The sequence below is a fragment of the Nerophis lumbriciformis genome, linkage group LG06 (assembly GCF_033978685.3).
Source record: "Nerophis lumbriciformis linkage group LG06, RoL_Nlum_v2.1, whole genome shotgun sequence".
Taxonomy (NCBI): Eukaryota; Metazoa; Chordata; class Actinopteri; order Syngnathiformes; family Syngnathidae; genus Nerophis; species Nerophis lumbriciformis.
In genome coordinates this window covers 47,986,000-48,007,720 of record NC_084553.2, presented here as the reverse complement: position 1 = coordinate 48,007,720, position 21,721 = coordinate 47,986,000, and the positions used below count along the sequence as shown (strand labels likewise).

The window sequence follows — 21,721 nt, the reverse complement described above, 5'->3', positions numbered from 1 at the left end:
AGGTGTTCTATTGGACACGTGATGTTTGTAGGAACCTACACGGGTGACTGGACAAACAAGATGGATAGACAAATAAATAGAGGAACAGAAGGATCTTTGGATTGACCAAAAGATGGACAGAAAGATGATTCAACCTACAGATAAACCAACACATAGACGGATGATTGGAGAATCAATGTACGACTCAGAAGTACAAACTTAACCTATGACCTTAGCTTATCTGGTCTCATTATTCATATTATTCATGAGTTCTGCGCTGTGAAAGTTTAATGAGAATTGGCTTAGAGGGAACATAATAGGACCTTGGACCCAAGCATGAAATATTCTTTAAAATATATGTATATTTAAAATATACATTTTCAGGTTGAAAATTAACCACTTGCTTTAATTTTTGTTGTACCTTCGAATCTGACTGGATTAGCTCAAAAAACCTTGATGCAATTAAAAACAACAGCAATCTTTTGTGCTTTCTTTCATGTTCATTTCATTTGGACTCTTCCCGTGTTTGCTGCTGTAGTAGGATATTGTTTCGAAGGAACATCACGCAAGCCAATTACTCACTTGCAGAAATTCTATTTATAATGTGCAGTAATTAGTACGGCATGCGGAGAATGAAATTAGTTGGTTGTTTAGTGATCAAAGATGATTTATTGGGAGCATTTCAAGAGTTAATACAAAACAACTATACATTGGAGACAGCGCTTTTCATTCCAAGAACATTAGACACAATTTTGGAGGGTGAAAACGAAAAGGGGGAAGGAATTAGTTTCCTGTCTTTGGGAAAAAAAAAAAAAAAAAGTGGAGGGATTAATTACATTTTGAGTGGACCAGGTAATGTTTTGCCCCAAAGGCATTGGATATAAATTGAACAATACGTACCTACAGGTATACTGTATATAAATAATTGTTACTGTCATCTATTTTAACTCTGTATATGTGTATTTAAAGTTAAAGTACCAATGATTGTCACACACACACTAGGTGTGGCGAAATTATGTTGTACACATGACCTGAGTGTAAATTCTACTGATGTAAATAATTTTATTATATACACATTAGGGATGTCCCGATCCAGGTTTTTGCACTTCCGATCCGATACCGATATTGTTTTTGCACTTCCGATCCGATACCGATACTGACCGATACTGGCCTATCTGAGCATGTATTAAAGTTTAAAGTTATTTAGCCTACTTAGTTGTCAGAATCATGTTGAAAAGGGTTTTAGTAATCTTGATAACAACTAGCCAGCTGAATTAGGGGAGTTTGAATAGTACACAATGGTTGGTAACAAGAATCTGACCTGTTTATTCAAGGATAAACACAAAATAGACAAAATTATACATGACAAACAAAAATGGCATCATTGAACTAGGGCTGGGCGATATGGCCTTTTTTTAATATTGCGATATTTTAAAGCCATATTGCGATACACCATATATCAATCAATCAATCAATCTTTATTTATATAGCCCTAAATCACAAGTGTCTCAAAGGGCTGCAATATATATCTCGATATTTTTCCTTAGCCCTGAATGAACACTTGATGCATATAATCACAGCAGTATGATGATTCTATGTGTTTACATTAAAACCTTCTTCATACTGCATTAATATATGCTACTTTTAAACTTTCACGCAGAGAAGGAAATCACAACTAAAAAAATCACTGTTTTTTTCATACGGTGTTGATCTGGAAATGTTTGCCTCAGCATTTTGATGGTGTAGACGTGTGGCACCGAATGGAGATAAGCGTCTCGACAGACGTTACAATATTTGAACAATGATGACGAAAACTGTTTTCTCTGTCGTGTCCGTGTGTCGGAAATTGTTATGCGCTTATTTTTTAATTTGATCTTGTGCGTGGCATAGATTTGCCGTGCGCAGAGGACGCGTGAGCAGTGCGCAATTGCGCAGGCGCGCACCTTTGAGGGAAGGTTGCTCGCACGGCTGCGCTAGCATCACAGCTAACGTTAGCCATGCTGCTACCTCTGGTCTGCGAGGGCGTATACGTATGTGACGTATGACGTGACAGTATGTGACGTGTGTAAGAAGGTGCGCTTGTCTGTTTGTGAGAGGGAGACACAGGAAAGAGTGAAGAGCCTGTCGTGTAATGCCAGCAGCTAAAAGCAACTGCGTGAGAATCCACAGACCTGTGGATGTGTTGAAGGTGTGCTGGAAAATGCGGAACGGAAATTAGGGCGCAGCAGAAAAGTGGAATGTATTATTTAAATCGGTGCGTTGGAAAACACGGACCGGAGTTTTTTTTTTAAACTGGATCTAGATCGGCATTTTCCCATGCCTTGCCGATACGCATTTTTTTGCAAATATCGGCGGCCGATCCGATCCAAATATCGGATCGGGACATCCCTAATACACATGACCTGAGTGTAAGTTCTACTGATGTAAATAATTTAATTATATAGGCTATTTATGTAACCAGTCATTTCATAATACTTTAATTTAAAATTAAATTAATCTGCTTTCACTTTAGGCAATAAAGCTAATTAATCCTTAGAAAACAATTTGACTTACTTGTTTCTCTTCCCTCTGATAATTGTATATTTGAAGCTTTTACTCTTGATAGCACCGTTACAAAAGAATTGGCACGCGCCTGGCAGGCTCCCATCATTTGTTTACACTCAACATCCAGCTTGCCGCTTTGCTTTAAGCACCTCAGGTGTGCCGACCTCAGCATCCCTGCACAGAAGAACATGGAATGAAGGCTTCTACTTGACATTGATGTACCTTTTGTGCAATTGTATGCAAATAGAGCAGGATGAAGGTGGAGCCTGTTTGATGTGCAAATTATGATTTTGGAGCAACACCACTGTCTTTAAAATTAATTGTCTTCCCTGTGGAGTGCGGGAAAAAACACAAAGACACAACGAGAGGGTTGCATAAATAGAGTGTGTTTCAACTACTGCTAATATGTAATAAAGCGTAGTCAACATTCATCTTTGATATATTAGCAATGACATTAATCATGGCTTCATTCCATTTAGGCTTTAAAGAGGCAGCTCCATGCATCTTTACACATCTGTGCTTTTTTTAAACTTGCATTTTAGTTTGTGCCCTGATTGTGCGAATTGTAGATACAATTTAACATTGTTTTAAAGGCTTTAGATACATTATAACAATGTTTTAAAGGGAGTCATAATATTTTTGTTTCTACATTTCAAACACTTCCTTACATGTAATAGTGGTTCTTTGGTCAAAATTGTGCATACATATTGTACACATCTTAAAAATGCGTCGTTTTGTGGGCGGTCTTATTTACATGCTGAAATCCTCCTCAAGGCCAAGCCTTATATAACTGCGCCTCCACCCCTTCAGGCATGTAGTAGTTTTCAGGGCTTCTATTATAGAGTCTACTGAACGATAAGGTCGAACTATACACTAATTTGTATTAGAAAAGGCAACAACGGAAAATGTTTCTATGCGTGAACATATACGGGCCAGTCTGCCCCACAACAAGAGGATGGACAACTAAATACAAATGACAGACTCGCGCAAAGCTCTTTGGGTAAACATCTACCATGTATGGAGATATCCGCTGACGTAATTAATGCAAAATACGTCACTAATGTCTCAAATTCCAGTCGGCTTGTTTGAAGCAAGTTTGGAAGAAGGCAAGCTTGTTTTATAAATATCTCCACCATGCCTCCTTGGTTTTACAAATTGTCGGACTCGGGACATATGGGGATCCCAAATGCACAAAAATTAGTGCAAACAAGTAAGAACAGTTGCTTTTGAACAACAAGATTATTTTAAGAGCAAGCTGCAACAAACACGTCTATTTACCATGCTAAGCTACTAAGTTTTTTTCCTGGAGGACTCGAGAAAAATAAATGGCTAAGCATGCCACACACACACAAAAGACCAACTGCCTGACAAAGACGGACGCACAAACATTTAGTAGGCGTGAATGGACCAGCCAACTGATCGACAGAAATACAGACAGATAGATGGACAAGCTCTCAGATCCATCGGTTTTTGGCGATTGGTCTGTCAAGCTCATCCATTGGACGGACAGAGGTGTAGACAGACAGAAAAGATGGGGTTGGACAGACCAACTGATGGACAGACTAAGGAAAATCGACCAAACAAACTGATACAAAAGACTGAACAGTAGTAACCACCACCTCTTACCTACGTCCACATATTTACACTAAGTCCTGCATGAGTCTAAGCAACGACAACGATCCAAGTTGAGGAGTTGCTCTCATTTGCATAATGTACTACCAGTTGTCGTCAACCAGCTGTCGCATTGCAACATAGCCAGCCAGTCCCGTGTGTGCCACGGACTAAGCAGCTCCCAGGCAAGGACTATTCATCTGCTAAGCCTCCAGTGCAAGTCTCCCTGCACACAAATCAGAGGCATGGGCACCAACGTGATGAAACACTACATTCATCAAGAAGCGTGTTTGGGGGATTGTTCATTTCCTGGCGCCAACGGCAGACGCCGACACCTCGGTGGCGGTGAGAATAAGATGGGTTTTATTGGAGGATTAAAAGGCTAGGTGCAGAGAGACAGGACATGGGGCGAGGAGGGCGGTTAGAATGAAGCTGCAGACACAGCCGTGCACGATACCGGTCCATTTAATGGCCCGGTTATTAGTTATCAGAAGGCCCAAAGTGCACTTAGTATTAGGCTATAGGACATATAACGTAGACTTTGAATTTGCATTGGTAAACCACAACATAGACAAAGTCGCTTTGTGGTGTGCAGCTATTTTAACATATTAGTACAGAAAATACTGTGACGGTACAGTTAGCAGGATTAAACAACAGTTTCCACAAAAGAGGTGGCAGTCTAGGAAGGAGATTTTACATTTTGGTCAGGATCTAGATATCCTGTGAAAGAAACGGTTTATGGATCCTGTGAAAGAAACGGTTTATGGAATAGTCATCTATGTAACAGGAAATATCCTCACTACAGATGAATCTGGAAATAGCTGCTCACTAACACAAGTTCGATTTTACCACATTTTACCTACTAATTCGTTCAGACACTTGCTGTGAGTTACAGCTATTTGGCGCTTCAGACCACCACCAATATTCATTTCCACACAACGTGATTGGGGGAGAGCTGACAGCTGTTACTGAAGAAGGATGAAGAGAAGACTAAAGGCAGAAAATACTATCCCCTCCTCTTCACCAACCCGTCAACCTGTTCATCCCTGGCCGTTTGACGTCAACTTGGGTCCGACTGCTCTTCTTTGGCAATGATTTCGTACGGTTCTGGTGATGTGGGGCTACAGCATTGCTCGTCGTCGTGAGGCTCGCTCAGTGATGACGAGTCAAATCCTTTACCGCCGAAGGATTGTAGAGTGGTCTTGTTGGAGCAGAAGGACATGATGTGAAAGCACGACTGCACGCTGCAACACAGACGGACATTAATTAGTGTCGGCTGTTGGGAATACCACTTGACAAGAACAAGGTTAAGGGATAAAAGTTGTTAATCACACATGGGTGTTCCGATCTGTTATTGACATTGGTCTGATATCAGCAAAAAACAAGTAGTGTATTCGATTATACCGGCTTATGTCAAAACTCTCTGATGTAAGCATATCGATACAAGCAGTCCTGCAGTGTGTTTACGTGAACAAAGCGCGACAGCCAAATAGCAGCTAAATGTCCTCCAATAAGCACATAAGGTTAATTACCGTATTTTTCGGACTATAAGTCGCAGTTTTTTTCATAGTTTGGCCGGGCTCCAGTGCCACTTATAAATGTTTTTTTCCTTTTTTATTATGCATTTTAGGCAGGTGCGACTTATACTCCGGTGCGATTTATACTCCAAAAAATACGGTAAGTCTTTTCCTGTATTTTAGTGAAACAATTTACAAAAGGTAAACATCGTAGGCTATACAGCAGTAGGCTACTAGGAGCTAACAGCAAATGTACACAACAGCTAAGTACACCAAAACATACAAGCTAGAAATACAGTGTCTTTTTTAGTCAATATAAACAAGTAGGAAATCATTTTAGTTGTATATAACTTACATATACAAGGTCTCCAAGGCAAACGCATATTAGAAAGTATCCAGTAACAAACGTGTCTGTATAATTCTATTGACTGCATTATGAGCTTTGATTTATTTATTTTGGTCACAAGGTATCACCAAAAAGCCAATTACCACTCAACTTCAATTTAAAGACAGCATAACGGTAAAACTGAGTTTTAAAAAAAAATAATTTTTCAACAAAATAAGATGAACGCTTTTAACACGTTAATAAAAAACAACAATGTTTTCTGGGCTCTGTGTCCCTGCTTTTTCTGCTCCGCCCGGCACTCGAACCTGGGTCGCCCACATGAGGAGGTTGAGGTGGGCGGGGTTGGGGGGGAGGGGGGGGGGGGTAAGGGGTAAGGGGTAACGGGGGTGTATATTGTCGTGTCCCGGAAGATTTAGTGCTGCAAGGGGTTCTGGGTATTTGTTCTGTTGTGTTTATGTTGTGTTACGGTGCGGATGTTCTCCCGAAATGTGTTTGTCATTCTTGTTTGGTGTGGCTTGTATTGGCGCTCTGTACTTCTCCCTACGTCCGTGTACTGCTCCGTACAGCGGCGTTTTAAAATGTCCTGCATTTTACTTTTTAAAACCGATACCGATAATTTCCGATATTACATTTTAAAGCATTCATCGGCCGATAATATCGGCAGTCCGATATTATCGGACATCTGTAGTTAAAACTGAAATATTCCCACACTGGTTCGATGGCATTTGGTTTTGGGTTTGCTACTACTTGTGTTGGTCACAGCCAACTAGTTACACTGTGTGACACTAGCAGGCCAGGGGCCCGGTCTTGCTGGCACACATGCAGCCAGCTGCTGAAACTGATAAAAAGCGTAAATGCTCTTAAAGCATGCACATGAAGATTTATAGACGCTGGAAAACTTAGCAACCTAATTTTCATTTATCATTGGTTAATCGACTTATCGAATATCGGCCGAGGCCTGCACTCACCCCCCTAAACCTCACTCTGATCGGGGTGACGGAATCCTGGTTGAGTGTTTTTTCCTGTTCCCGTCAGGGACTCAAACTTGGGTCGTCCGCATTAGACAATCAAGCTAGCTATCGAGATAAAAGCTCAAGCTATCAACCCGATAGTCAGCACTACTCTTGAGGTTGTCAGCGAGTGAGGTTTACCAATGTACACATGGCCACCCACACTGGCTGTCCTCCATTAGTTAACTTTGCGCACATTTTACAGATAAGATACACGTCTTTGTACATCTTATCACATTGTACATCAAATCCCAATATTGATGAACAACGGCGTTATAGTAGTATGACACAAATTCCAGTGCAGTTGTTTTTTTAAAGGCTTCTACTTGAAGAAAATGCGCATGACAGCCTGTGAAATTTATTTTGTGTACATATTGTTTTTAAATGCCACTCTGTGGATGTACAGTACCGGTATATATATTTTTTATACCAGAGGGGATACATGTGCATTTTTGAAAATATATATCCTTACGTGGACATAGACTTAGCTCATTTTAATGAGCAATACGCAGAATTAAAGGTGCATGTTTGAGATGTCCGCTGATGCAAAGCTGGTGTGCCAGATTAGCATATACAGTATGGAGGAGTTCCCCATTCTGGCAAACAAAAGATTTTTCCAAATTGCTCCTTTTTTACAACATACATATGTGAACTGATTTTTCAAGCTTGACTGATATAGAAAACTAAAAAAACAGAGGGACAGTAATTAAAGAAGAAGTGTTTGTTTTAAATTCCTGCAAGGATACTGTATCAGCATTGTGTTTAGTGGATAGAGGTTTTTTTTTTTTTTTTTTTACGTGTGCCTTGCCTAAAAAAAAAGTAGACGAGCACTGCACGAGCTGACCACATCATTAGCAGTGTATTCCCTAGGTTTATAGCTTTGGTGGGTCTGGGGCACAAACATTCATGTGTGGGCACACTGTGGCTGACTGCATTATGATTGCTCCTCGATAGTTACATTTGGGCTGTTCACGTGGACGTAAGCATCATTCATGCCTTAAGGCAGGAGGGGGCGCTACTGCACTGAATTTTAGTCCGGCAAAAAGTTAACTCTCTGCACAGAATGAGGGGTTACAAATAATGGAAGTGTCCCCTCAGTTCTAAAAATGACAACTCAGAACAAGCCGCATTTATCAAAGAGTAGGTATTCTAGAGTAGGTTTTGCCATGAGTGACTGCTTGCTGTTGCCGTGAAAAAAGCTACGTATTATCTTTCAATCTGTGTGCTTCTATTTTACAGCTATCTTTATTCCTTCCCCAACATACTTATTAGTCTTATCGAACTTGTAAACCACCGGCACTCTGTTTCACCGCCCCTCTCTCAGCTAGGTAGCTGCTAAGCAAACGAAGCTCAGCGGGGCGAAGGCGGCGACAGTCTGAAGGAATCTGCTCCCACACGTTGTGACCACTTCTACAAAGACAGCAAGAACGAAACAACGTGAGTATGACTCCCTGCTCTTCGTGCACCGTTCTCATGGATAGGTTGGCCCTACTAGAGGACCGTGTCCGCCAACTAGAGAAGAGAAATGTTGTAACTTAGACGCTGCGGACACATCTGCTAGCGTTAGTTGTAGTGAGCTGACTAGCCCAGTTTGTAGCAGCCCTAAGCAGCCTACAGGCAACGGTGAACTGGTTGAGACGCCTAATAGATTTAGCCCTCTAACTAGTCCTACATCCCCCTCTTCCGGGCACCACACCTTAGTCATAGGGGACTCCATCACATTAAGTGTATTCCTTGGGCCAGAGGACCTGACATTGAAGCTAATTTTAGGGAGCTAACTCGCAACAGGCCTAGTAAACACCTACAACAGGCTAATCACACTACTAGCTACACGAACATAGTTGTACACATTGGCTCCAATGACACTAGGATGAGACAGTCAGAGATTACAAAGAGGAACATAGCTAGGACTTGTAATCTTGCTAGAAAGATGTCCAGGCATCGAGTACTTGTCTCTGGCCCCCTGCCTGCGAGAGGCAATGATGAGAGGTATAGCAGATTAGTCTCGCTTAACAAGTGGCTGGCTAGTTTTTGTAGAGAACAGGGGCTAACGTTTATTGACAGTTGGCCCTCTTTCTGGTGCAAACTGGGCTTGCTGATGAGGGACGGCCTCACCCTAACCGGGTAGGCGCCATCATTCTACCTAGAAACATAGATTACTGGTTGAGTCACACTTGACTAACTACACTAGAGCAAGCTCGTACACAGGAAATTACAGTGTCTGTTAGTCTGGGTGAGAGTCAGTTAAGCTAGAACTAACCAAATTAAAGCCCATTGAGAACAAGTGGACACTGCTGAAGAAACAAGTCCATGTCAGAAAACCAACAAATTTTGCTGAAACTGCACTAATTTTGTAAAGAGGAGTGGTCGAAAATGTAACCAGAAGCTTGCCAGAAGCTTGTGGATGGCTACCCAAAGCGCCTTATTGCAGTGATACTTGCCAAGGGACATGTAACCAAATACTAACATTTCTGTATGTATACTTTTGACCCAGCAAATTTGGTCACATTTTCAGTAGACCCATAATAAATTTATAAAAGAACCAAACTTCATGAATGTTTTTGTGACAAACAAATATGTGCTCCAATCACTATCACAAAAAAATAAGAGTTGTAGAAATTATTGGAAACTCAAGACAGCCATGGCATTATGTTCTCTACAAGTGTCTGTAAACTTTTGACCACGACTGTATAGCCTTTTCTTGGTTTAACTCCGATATTACTGGCAGGATGCAATGTGTTTCCCAAAACAATGGAACTTTGGAGTATGTGCAGGTAACGTGCGAGTTCCACAGGGTTCGGTTCTTGGCCCTGCACTCTTTAGCATCTACATGCTGCCGCTAGGTGACATCATATGCAAATACGGTTTTAGCTTTCACTGTTAAGCTGATGACACCCAACTCTACATGCCCCTAAAGCCTACCAACACGCCAGATTGTAGTCACCCGGAGGTATGTCTAAATTAAATTAACAATGGTTGTCCACCAACTTTTTGCAACTCAACGCTAAGAAAACGAAAATGCTGATTATCGTTCCTGCTGGACATCGATACCTATTTAATAATACCACCTTAACATTTGACAACCAAACAATTACACAAAGCGACTCGGTAAAGAATCTGGGTATTATCTTCGACCCGACCCTCTCCTTTGAGTTACACATTAAGAGTGTTATTAAAACAGTCTTCTTTCATCTCAGTAATATCGCTACAATTCTTTCCATTTTGTCCACCACCGACGCTGAGATCATTATTCATGCGTTTGTTACGTCTCGTCTCGATTACTGTAACATATTATTTTCAAATCTCCCTATGTCTAGCATTAAAAGATTACAGTTAGGCTGCGGCTGCCAGACTTTTGACAAGAACAAGAAAGTTTGATCATATTATGCCTATACTGGCTCACCTGCGGAAGAAGATGGATGGATGGATAGATAATAATTCTAGACAGAATCAATATAAACTCTGCATTATTATTAATACGGCAAAAACTAAGCTAATGTGTTGTTGTTGTACCTAGTGTTATGGCTGTTTTTTGTCGGTGGTTGTGTTGCGTTCATCTACTGTAAGTGAAGAAAGTCCTCCTGAGCTTGCTGATCAAGGGTGTAAAGAGCTCTGACTTCTTGTTGATTTCATCTGCTTGTAACCATTGTACCACACTGACACAGCTATTACATGCAATGATGAAACACTGCATTAAAATGCAGCATCAACTTACTGAGAGCTGGTGCCGTGAAGCGGGTCTAAGTGGCTCATGCTGCTGAAGTCGTGCTCCAGCACCTGGCGAGGTGTCAGACGTTGGGAGGCATCGAGCTGCAGCAATCCTTTGAGCAGCTCTACGAACTTCTGCACGTCGGCCGTCTTGGCAGCTTTGTTTGCGATGTGCCTGGTGTTCAAGATGCCAGGCTGAAACTGAATCAAAAGGCAAAGAAAAGTCCCAAATAAAAACCGTGAGGCTGGTATTGACCCAAATATAGGACAAGCCTTTTTTTCGATGAAAAAAAAAAGAAAAAAAGACTACATTAATCCAGAAAAAGTCCCTGTTCTGTATGAATGACAGGAAGAAAGGCTATGAAACGTTTATGGATAAGTAATTTGACGCCACTTATTGGTTTGAATGGTTAAATCTCCAAACCCCAAATATAGGACGACCAGTCTAAGACTATTGAGATCAAGAGTATTTATTAGACGTTTTAGAGTAAGTGCTTACATGCAAAAGGCGATCAAGTGAGTTGAACTTAAATCGTCTGGTCTCTTTGGGGACCAAACTGGTCTCTTTCTGGTATTGGTCTGGTGTCTGTATAAAAGAACACGGTTACAGTTAGCCATCAATTACATTTAACTGCTATCCATTTTCATGTGGTTATTAAAAGAAAAAAATCAAAAGGAGGAACACACCTTGAGCTTCCAAGAAAAGTTGTGTTCCATCTGGAAAAAGCAGCTGGTCTGTAGTCCAGCTTCTAGAACATTATCTGGAGGCAGACCTTGAGTCTCCACAATGAACCTGATCTAAAAAAACAAATATTTAGGTTGTTCTGCAGCACTAATACACTACATAATCTGTTAGCAACTGTTGGGTTGCAACCACGTGACCTAAAGTCACTTCCAGGTTCACTTGGTGAGCGAGGTCCAATAACTACTGTTTATTTACCTCTAGAAGTGCAGACTTTGATGTATGTCTATGGTATAGAATAGGGGTCTCAAACATGCGGCCTGCGGGCCAGTTGCCGCCCGTGAGACGTTATTTTGCGGCCCCCACCTTGATATGAAAGTTTAATGTTAGTGCGGCCCGCAAGTTTTAAATGAATGGCGCTTGACAGCGTTGTGTGCTGAACTGAAGGAATTTAACAATCACGGTGTGGTATAAGGCTGTGGTATAAGGCTCTCGACAATATCGAGGGTGTTCCATGAAGGCACTGCCTTTAGTGTCCTCCAGAAACTGTCAAAGCATCATCTTTGTCTTCATACTAACAACGTGCCGGCCCAGACACATGTTGTATGAGGCTTCTGCAGACACACGCATATTGTTGCAAGACATACTTGAGGAACAGCCATACATGTCACACTGAGGGTGGTCATATTTTATTTGATTTATTTTTTTAAACCGTTACAAATATGCGCCACACTGTGAACCCACACCAAACAAGAATGACAAACACATTTCCGGAGAACATCCGCACCTAAACACAACATAAACACAACAAAACAAATACCCAGAATCTTTTGCAACCCTAACTCTTCCGGGCTACAAAAACACCCCCGCCCACCTCAACCCCCCACACACACCTCAAGAAATGAATACTTGTCTCTGAAAAGACTCACATATTTTCTCAAGTTTGAAAGATATGGAAGTATTAGTGTAGCAAAATTATTTGCAAACGTGTATCTCAATCTGTGCACGTGTAATCCAATTTGCGTGTGTGTGTACTAATTTGTGTGTCTGTAAATTAATCAGTGTGTGTATTCAGATCCGCGTACATATGCTTTAGATCAGCGTACAAGTGTTTTAAGTTGTCTGTCCCTAATCAGAAAGAACCCTCAACAGGCTGTCTACTTACATGTGACTTTTGCAACATGTAAAATTCACAACCCTTTTCTTTGTGAGGATTATGAGTCATTCGCCACCTAAATGGGAATATATAAACATCGGCCTCCTAATGACTGCGCACCTTATACAGTAAGTGATGTTTTATTATGTTTGTTGGCTCTCAAAGTCAGCAGTGAGTGATAATCAGTGATGAAAAAAAAAAAAAAAGCAAACGTTGTGATGCATTTTTGACATTAATGCGCCGCGTTTGCTTAAAATGATCAAAATATGTAAAAGGTATTAAATGTTATTATAAATGTGCACTTTTCTACATTACATATATACTTATATCATGTTTGCATTTTTTAAGGGCTTTGTGGCGGAATTGTGCGTCTCCATTGTAAGCTGATTTTTGATCCCATGTATTTAATATTTAGAATGCAAAGAAGTTCCATGTATTTAATATTTAGAATGCAAAGAAATGATAATAATAACATCTGTTGTCATGTCTTTTATAATGATTGTGAACGATAGGCAAAACTAAAAAACAGTTAACCTTTAAATCCTTTTCACACTATAGACAATTAAAAACAGAAAAAGAGAGACCTTAAAATGACGAGTAGCAGTTAATAAATTCCATGGTGCAGGGTTTCCCCTAAACTGCCAAGATACCTGTGTCAGTCGGGGCGTGGTTATGGGCACGGCCGCAATGACGTCATCGAGTAAATTGCTATGATATGATTTTCTTTAAAACAGCTCAAAAATTTATATATACCGGTACACATTTAAAACAAATCGGTTTTTCATAATTAGCATTAACATATATTGTTTTGCCATATTTTCAATTGTTGCTGCTTTTTGTACAAGGTACATACATTGTTGAGATTTTTTTCAAGTGTTTACAGACCTTTAATGACTTTTCTAAATTAAAAACTAGCAACAAATTTGAATCATCTTCTTATGATGTTACTATAGAATGAACTTGTGTTTAGAGACTCGACTTGTGTCCCTTACCAAAGAGACTGAAGCGAGCACTTGCTTCGCGCTGTTGCTCTAGTTGGACTTCTCTTTTTATAAGCCGCCACTGTCCTCTTATTATGTGCACATTTTGAAGATACCTGTCCGCGCGGGTATATCTGCAATATATACAATATATATAAAAATCACGTCCACATCACATACATGCTGACAACGCTACAAACAAGGGCGTTTCGGTAACACGGTTTTCGGTGATCAAAGTCTTTTTTCGATGGTCAAGTTTTCACTTGGCAATAGTGCGCAAATAATAGGAAATTTAAATCAATTCATACTGTAACGACCAGCTAATGTTAATGCTTTATGATTGTGTGGTTTGGATTTGATGTCAGTTTTTCCCATGTTTATTACAAACACACCGTCCCCGTGCCTGTTTGTTATCATAAAATTGGTAATAAAAGTTAAAAATAGCGTTGGACTTTGTGTGATTTCTTCTGGGGGCTACAATAAATTATATTACTTGAATTTGTTTTCAAGTACAAAAAATGTCAAGGTGTGGCGGTAATAAATATGCAGTGGCAATGCACCACATTCAATTACATTGAACAGATTGTTTCTTAATTCTATCATTTCCTATGAGAAAATGTGAAAAAGGTAAGAGTAAACGTATACTTACTTATACTTACCATGTCGTATTCATTTTTGCCAGGATAGAGCAGAGTGCCAGTGTATAAAAAAGCTGCGATGCATCCTATGGACCAGATGTCTATTGCTTCTGTGAAAGGGGCGCCCAACAAGATCTCTGGAGACCTAAGATTAGAGGGATGATCAACTGTCATTATTTTGTTTATGAACACAACATTTTTGTCTGAAAGCAAATGGAATAACTAAAATTGTGAGCACTTACGCACGACAATAACTTTCTTTTGCTTATTATAGCTACTGGAGACAACCACAATAATAAACTTTGTTGAATGAACACCTCTCTGACAGTCTAAATAAAGACTTTGTAGTAATATGTTTATAAGGGCAGATTTTTTTACGTAGCTTTTGGAATGCATCTCAATACATTGTACAAGTTGACCTAATGTTCTGCGGCTTGGGTGTCATTGCAGCACACAGCTTTTTTTTTTCTTTTTTTTTTTACTTATTGGCCAATGGCATACTGTAAAACATTAAAAACACTTGTTCCAAAAGAGGATCCACGCACATAATTTAAATAAAAAATAAAAATAGAACAGAGGTCCATGTACAAAAACATTAAAAGATGCATTTGCCATTTTTTCACCATTTCACGTGAAAATCATAATACAGTATAAGTGGAAAACTTCAATTAAACTAATCAATAGTTCTTATCATTAGTCTTGTATAAAATAACATTCAACAATTAAACTTTCATATGGCCCAACTCCTCATTTGTAAGTACATTTCATGATTATTACATGTGTGAATGTGGACCAATAAAAAAAAGTCTCTGTCCGCAAATGGGCCCTATGGCCGCACTTTGAACATCCCTGTACTAGTGACTCACCGATAAGGGAGCGTCTGAATAAGCGAGCCCTGTTTGGCGGTGGACACGTGGGCAGCCAGGCCAAAGTCGATGACTTTAATTTTGTAGGGCTGCTGCACGTGGTTGACCAGCATTACATTCTCCAACTTGAGGTCTGCGTGGATGATCTGAGAAGCCTTCAGATGGTCCAGTGTTTCTGCCAACTGAGTCACACATAAGATTAAAAAAAACGTAAATTGAATTTCCATACCTGTCTTTAAGGGTCACCGGTGAACTGGAGCCTATCCCAACCGAATAATGTGGAAGAGGTGGGTACCCCTTGGAATGGTCGCCAGTCATTTATGGGGCACATTTACCACCATGCACGCTGACATTCACACCTGAACAATTTAGAGTCTCCAATTAGTCAAACATGTTTTTGGCATATGGGAGGACGCCAGAATACCTGGAGAGACTATGCACACACAGGGAGACCCCAGATCCTGCACAATGAGATTTATAGTGGAAATGCAGTTTTTTATTTTGCCTATCATTCACGATCCTTAAGAGGGACAAGAAAATATGTGTATTTTTATTTTTGCATTCTAATTTGTAATTATTGGCTTGTTGTAGGTGGTGCTAATTGGAGCAATCCATATCGGCTCTTTATCACTTTAAAAATGCATCCAAAAATACTCCATTTACATCTCATGACCTGAATATTAACCAAGTATTGGCAACATTGTTATTATAAGCCGTTTACGCAAACAAACTAATTTTAGCCGCAATGGCGTGTCTAAGGGGTGGCAAAAGCCACCCAAGATGCCACCTCACTCAGAGGCGTTCCGGAACGATTGTGGTCCTTTACAAAACCTAAGTCATTTTAGTTACAATATAATTTTTTCATCTGTTATAAACGTTATATCAGTCCCACCATCTTTTGTTATTCAACCGTGATTCTAGTTCTACTCAGTCCAGTTAATTTATTTTTTGTGTAAATACTAGGAGTGTAACGGTACACAAACATTTCGGTTCGGTACGTACCTCGGTTTAGAGGTCACGGTTCGGTTCATTTTCGGTACAGTAAGAAAACAACAAAATATAAATGTTTTGGTTATTTATTTACCAAATTTGTAAACAATGGCATAACATACATATACACACAAGGTCCATTGTCAGGGTTAATGTGGTCAACATATATAAAATAAAAACTAAATAAGATAAGGTTCAGAATGGTTTCTTAACAAAACCTTTAAACATATAAAGTGCTTTTTTTGATTGATTGATTGAGAATTGTATTAGTAGATTGCACAGTACAGTACATATTCCGTACAATTGACCACTAAATGGTAACACCCCAATAAGTTTTTAAACTTGTTTAAATCGGGATCCACGTCAATCAACATTAAACTGCCTCAAGCTGTTGCTCAGATTAAATACAATGACCAAACTTTTCTTCTACATATAAAAAGTGCAACATTAAACAGTTTCAAGTCAACTCAGCCTCAGATTAACTTTTCTCCCCCCCCCCCAGCCTGGCTAACTTGGCAGTAAGAGGATATATGGGCTCATTGTTCTTCCACCATAGAAGTGGGTCAAAATCTAGTTTTTAATGCAATATGGACTTACTGTATATCTGCTGCTATAAAAACATTTGTTATTGCTTTAGCCCTGCCTGACTCGCCAAGGAGAGGCTGCTTGAATGCGGTGGTGACGCTTAAAATGGGTTAGCATGTGTTATGAGAGTAGCATATGTGTGTGTGGCCCTTTAATATGTGACAGCATGTGAGGTGAGTGTGTGGGCGGACGAGGTGAGGGAGCGGTAGCATGAGTGCAGGGAGTGGCTAATGTTTTGTTGGATTGGCTGTGTGCAAGTCCTCAATAAAGCCACGATTTGCAACTAATTGCCGGACTCGTCATTTACCCTGGAGTCCGGAGCTGTGGAGACCCACTGCCGGGTAGAGTGAAGGGTGTTGCCCCCGAGAATACATCGGCCCTGGAGGAGTGTCTCCCCTGCGCTCCTCGACTACGGTCTGGGAGCCGGAAGCAGGAAAGGTGCAACACATGTTTGACGTGTTGTCAGAAGCAGCTGCTGAACAATGTCGGCAAACCTCTGTCATCCATTGTTGTATCGCGCAGCCAAAGTGTTCCCAAACGGGAGATCTTAACGAGGCAGTAGGGTCTTCCAGCTCTGGCTTTTACATGTTGTCCTAGCCCGGTCGCTGCTAGCATGTGTACTCGTTCGGTACACCTCCGTACCGAACCGAAACCCCCGTACCGAAACGGTTCAATACAAATAAACGTACCGATACACCCCTAGTAAATACTAATAAAGGCACACTGCGTACTATTTTAAATTATTCTGTTGACAGCAATGTAAAGAGCGGATTTGAATGAGGACCTAATCTGTTTAAATTTAAATAAAATGTTTATGAATCTTACATTTTTTTATTCCACCGTGATTCTAGTTCTACTCAGTCCAGTTAATTTATTTGTTGTGCAAATACTCATTAAGGCACACTGTGTCATATTTTAAATGATTCTGTTGACAGCAATGTAAAGAGTGCATATGAATAAGGACCTAATATGTTTAAATTTAAATAAAATGTTTATGAATGCTGCAGAGAATGGATGGATGGATGAATGTTACAATTTTACTTCATTACGGGAGGAAATTTGACAATCTTTATTTAAAATGGATCGCAATTAGTTGCTACAGAGTAGCCACTAATCTTCCTGGGGTCGAGACAATAACATCATCTAAATAAAATATCAACAATACATATATAGAAAAAAACACTCAACAACAAAGGATGTGCCTATAACATGCTATACATAAACAATACTACAATACATCATGTATAAAATAAAGAATACAAGGGAATAAAAAACAATCCATAGCGTAGTACCTTTTCAAGCTTGTTTGGAAAAGACCTTACATTATTTGACTCCTTTAATACACGAGGCAGCCTATTCCACTGGGAAGCAGCTAAGTACAACAGTTTTTGCTTAGCACATGTTCTTGCTCCTGGTACTACTATGTTTCCATTAGTCTGTTGTCTAGTGGAGTGCTGTTACAAACATGTGATATATTTTAGAGTGTCTAGTGGAGTGTCCGTGTTTGTTGCAAACACATGATATTTTAGAGTGTACAATTTTTGGTTTTGTTGAAGTATGAATAGTATAAAAAAATACCGGCAGGTTTTTTAGTAAGCGCTTATGAACATATAACCATGATAGATTGTGGTGTACACTGTCAATACTAGTCCACAAAGTGGCCATTTCAGTGCCAATAGTGCGGCCTTATTTTGCGTAAGTTGGAGCTTTTGAATATATTTGGAGCGCATGCCGAAATCACGGAGCAATAGTCAAGATGAGACAACACCAATGACTGTAAAACTTGTTTGATTGAAAAATCAGTCACAAATTATGCACAATTTCTAAAACAGAAACAGTCCTGCCAATTTTAGACACAATCATGTTTATATAACAAGACTAATTCAATTGATAATTTATGGTTAACCCTAGCAGCTCAGTTTCATGCACCTGCTCCAAACAAATATCTTTTTAAAGTAAGTGATAGAGGCTGTACATTTTTGTATGTATGTTTATGGCACAAAATCATGTATTTTGTTTTACTGTTATTTAGAACACCCCCATTACTGTCAACAAAACTGGATAGACAGTCCAGTTCACTTTGCAATACATTGTAGTAAAGTATTTGTATTTTGCGCCAACTGTTGCAAGTTGTCTGACGTACTGTAATAACTCAATGCTTTGCAATATTGTTTAACGTTAGCAATTGTCTTACAAGAAAATGAACTTCATACTTGCTGGTGGTAACCGTGGTAAACTACTATGGTAGCTACAGCTGCTCCAGGGGTAGACTGTTTTATGGGTGCCACCCCTGAAAAAAAGAGACCGTGAGGAAGCGGGGTCCTAAAATCACCCGTGACCCACACCACATACTTCATAGTGAAATTGTGTTGATACCAAATGGTAAATGGTACGGAACAGCAACATACAAACTCAACAGGTATAGATTTTCCTTTGTCCCGGTGGCAATCAAAGCACTTAAACAAAACACTACTGTAATAACCGGATGCAATAATAAGGAGTGCAATATTGGGATAGTGCAATATGGGAGGTGTGCAATACGGGGGGAATGTAATGTGTGATCTCATAACTAACTGATAAACCTGCGCACTGTTCACTGTCGTCATTGTATTGTCGGATGAACTGTATGTTTGATTGATTGAGACTTTTATTAGTAGATTGCACAGTACAGTACATATTCCGTACAATTGACCACTAAATGGTAACACCCGAATAAGTTTTTCAACTTGTTTAAGTCTGGGTCCACGTTAATCAATTCATTGTATTCATGTATGTATGTATGTATGTAAAACGCTGTGTCTTGATGTCCAAGACAAATTTCTCCTCGGAGACAATAAAGGCAATTGTTATTATTATTATTATAATGCTTTTGAACGATATAGACACAATTTCAAAAAAGTGCAGTTCCCCTTTAAATGTGGCTCTCTAGACCAGTGTTTTTCAACCTTTTTTGAGCCAAGGCACATTTTCTTCATTGAAAAAATCCAGGGAGACACTATCCCATCCTCGTCGCCATTGTTGTGTGCCAAACTTGTCACTTATTAGCAATCTAAGCTTAATAATACACCAAAAGAAAGCTTATCGTCTTTTTCTGCCTTTTATTCCCACTCTTACTTTTTCCACTTCCAGGTGTCCAACACACAACACGTGTCATCATATCCTGTGTCCACCGCCCTTAAGTTCCCCTTACAACGGTTCCAGTATTGTCCGTTGTGTACACGGATGAAGGGAGAAGTGCAGAGCGCCAATAAACCTTAAAGGCACTGCCTTTGCATGCCGGCCCAGTCACATAATATCTACGGCTTTTCACACACACAAGTGAATGCAATTCACACTTGGTCAATAGCCATACAGGTCACACTGAGGGTTGCCGTATAAACAACTTTATAAGACTGTTACAAATATGCGCCACACTGTGAACCCACACCAAACAAGAATGACAAACACATTTCGTGAGAACATCCGCACCGTAACACAACACAAACACAACAGAACAATACAATACAATACACGCCCTCGCTACCCCCCCCACCACCACCACCACCTCAACCCCGCCCCCTCAACCTCCTCATGTCTCAAATTCCAAGCTGCTGTTTTGAGGCATGTTCAAAAAAATTCATGCACTTTGTGACTTCAATAATAAATATGGCAGTGCCATTTTTTTCCATAACTTGAGTTGATTTATTGTGGAAAACCTTGTTACACTGTTTAATGCATCCAGCGGGGCATCACAACAAAATTAGGCATAATAATGTGTTGATTCCACGACTGTATGTATCGGTATCGGTTGATATCGGAATCTGTAATTAAGAGTTGGACATTATCGGAATATCGGATATCGGCAAAAAAGCCATTATCGGACATCTCTAATTGTTATTATTGGTTTGCAAAAAATGTTTTTCCTACCAATTAGGTGAAATTGCATAATTTCCCACGGCATACCAAACAATATCTCATCACGGTACAGTAGTATGCCGCGGCACAGTGGTTGAAAAACACTGCTATAGACTGCAAGGCTGATGTGACAAGGTCATTGGGCAGCCAATTAAAAAACACAAACTGATGGTGATTTTTGAGAACATACCTGATAGACAATGGGCCTGATCTCCTTTAGCTGCAGCGGTCTGAAATTCCGTTCTTTAATCAAGTCGTATAGACTTTTGTCCAGAAGCTCAAATTCAATGCAAACATGCCCTGTGATGCTGAAGATGCTGTTCCATTGCACAAAGTGGCATTTGTCAGCATCCATCTTTTTGATTTTAAGCAGGGCCAGAATCTGTAAAGACAGTTAAATCCGATTAAGCAATGTTTATTTATTATAAATACATACTTAAAAAGCAGATACTCTTACCTCATATATGGCCCGTTTGGCTGAAGTACCGTGGTTCTTGATGGTTTTCACCGCCACCGTCTTATGGTCAGTAGTCTTCCGGCATTTGACAACATTACCGAAGGCGCCTCGTCCGAGCACTGACAACACGTCGTAGCCGGATGACTTAGAATGAATTCGGGCTCCGGGTGAAAATTGATTGTCCCCTGAGCCAGAGGAGTCCATTCTTGAGATGACCGAGTGGTGGTGGCGGTGGTGAGCCGACAGTACGCCCGGCTCTTCTGTCGAGGACATGGGCGCCGCAGTCAGCTCTCCACCCACAGAAGACGCGTTCTAATAAATACACCGTGGGTGTGGAAAGTGGATTCGTCTTTCGGGTGCTTTATGATTCATATTGCTACGTATCGTAATCGTCAAGTGCACGGGAACAAGATGAGATTGTGTCCGGAAGGGGCCTCAAAGTCCTCCACCTTACTCACCGCTTGCTGTCCACTGGAGCCCGCATGACGCAGCACTCGTAGCCGGGCTCATCCTGTACTTGCTGTCTGTGACGAACCCGGGGCGTAAGTATTTCACAAGTTACACGTACCGTGGGTAAACTCTTTTTTGACATTGAATCCACGAATTTACGCAAACGATGGCGTAAAGTTTATGTGGGTCGGTACTTTTTTTAAATTATTAATTAATGGCACCGGTGGCGTTAGCATTAGCATTAGCATGTCCTTTAGCATTAATTACTAGCATGTTAGCATAACACATGCTAGCTTGTTCCCAGCTAG

General features: G+C 40.2%; 1 protein-coding gene across 1 annotated transcript; it reads right to left on the bottom strand.

Moving 5' to 3' along the window:
- Nucleotides 1-1,506: 1,506 nt before the first annotated feature.
- LOC133608869 (homeodomain-interacting protein kinase 1-like) lies at nucleotides 1,507-21,721 on the bottom strand. The gene is made up of 9 exons (XM_061964472.2): nucleotides 21,422-21,721; nucleotides 20,964-21,223; nucleotides 20,697-20,888; nucleotides 15,038-15,219; nucleotides 14,193-14,316; nucleotides 11,403-11,513; nucleotides 11,215-11,301; nucleotides 10,723-10,916; nucleotides 1,507-5,378 (listed from the first exon to the last, which is right to left on the bottom strand). Exons 1-9 carry the CDS (start codon nucleotides 21,471-21,473, stop codon nucleotides 5,195-5,197), a joined length of 1,386 nt encoding a protein of 461 aa, XP_061820456.1. The 5' UTR covers nucleotides 21,474-21,721; the 3' UTR covers nucleotides 1,507-5,194.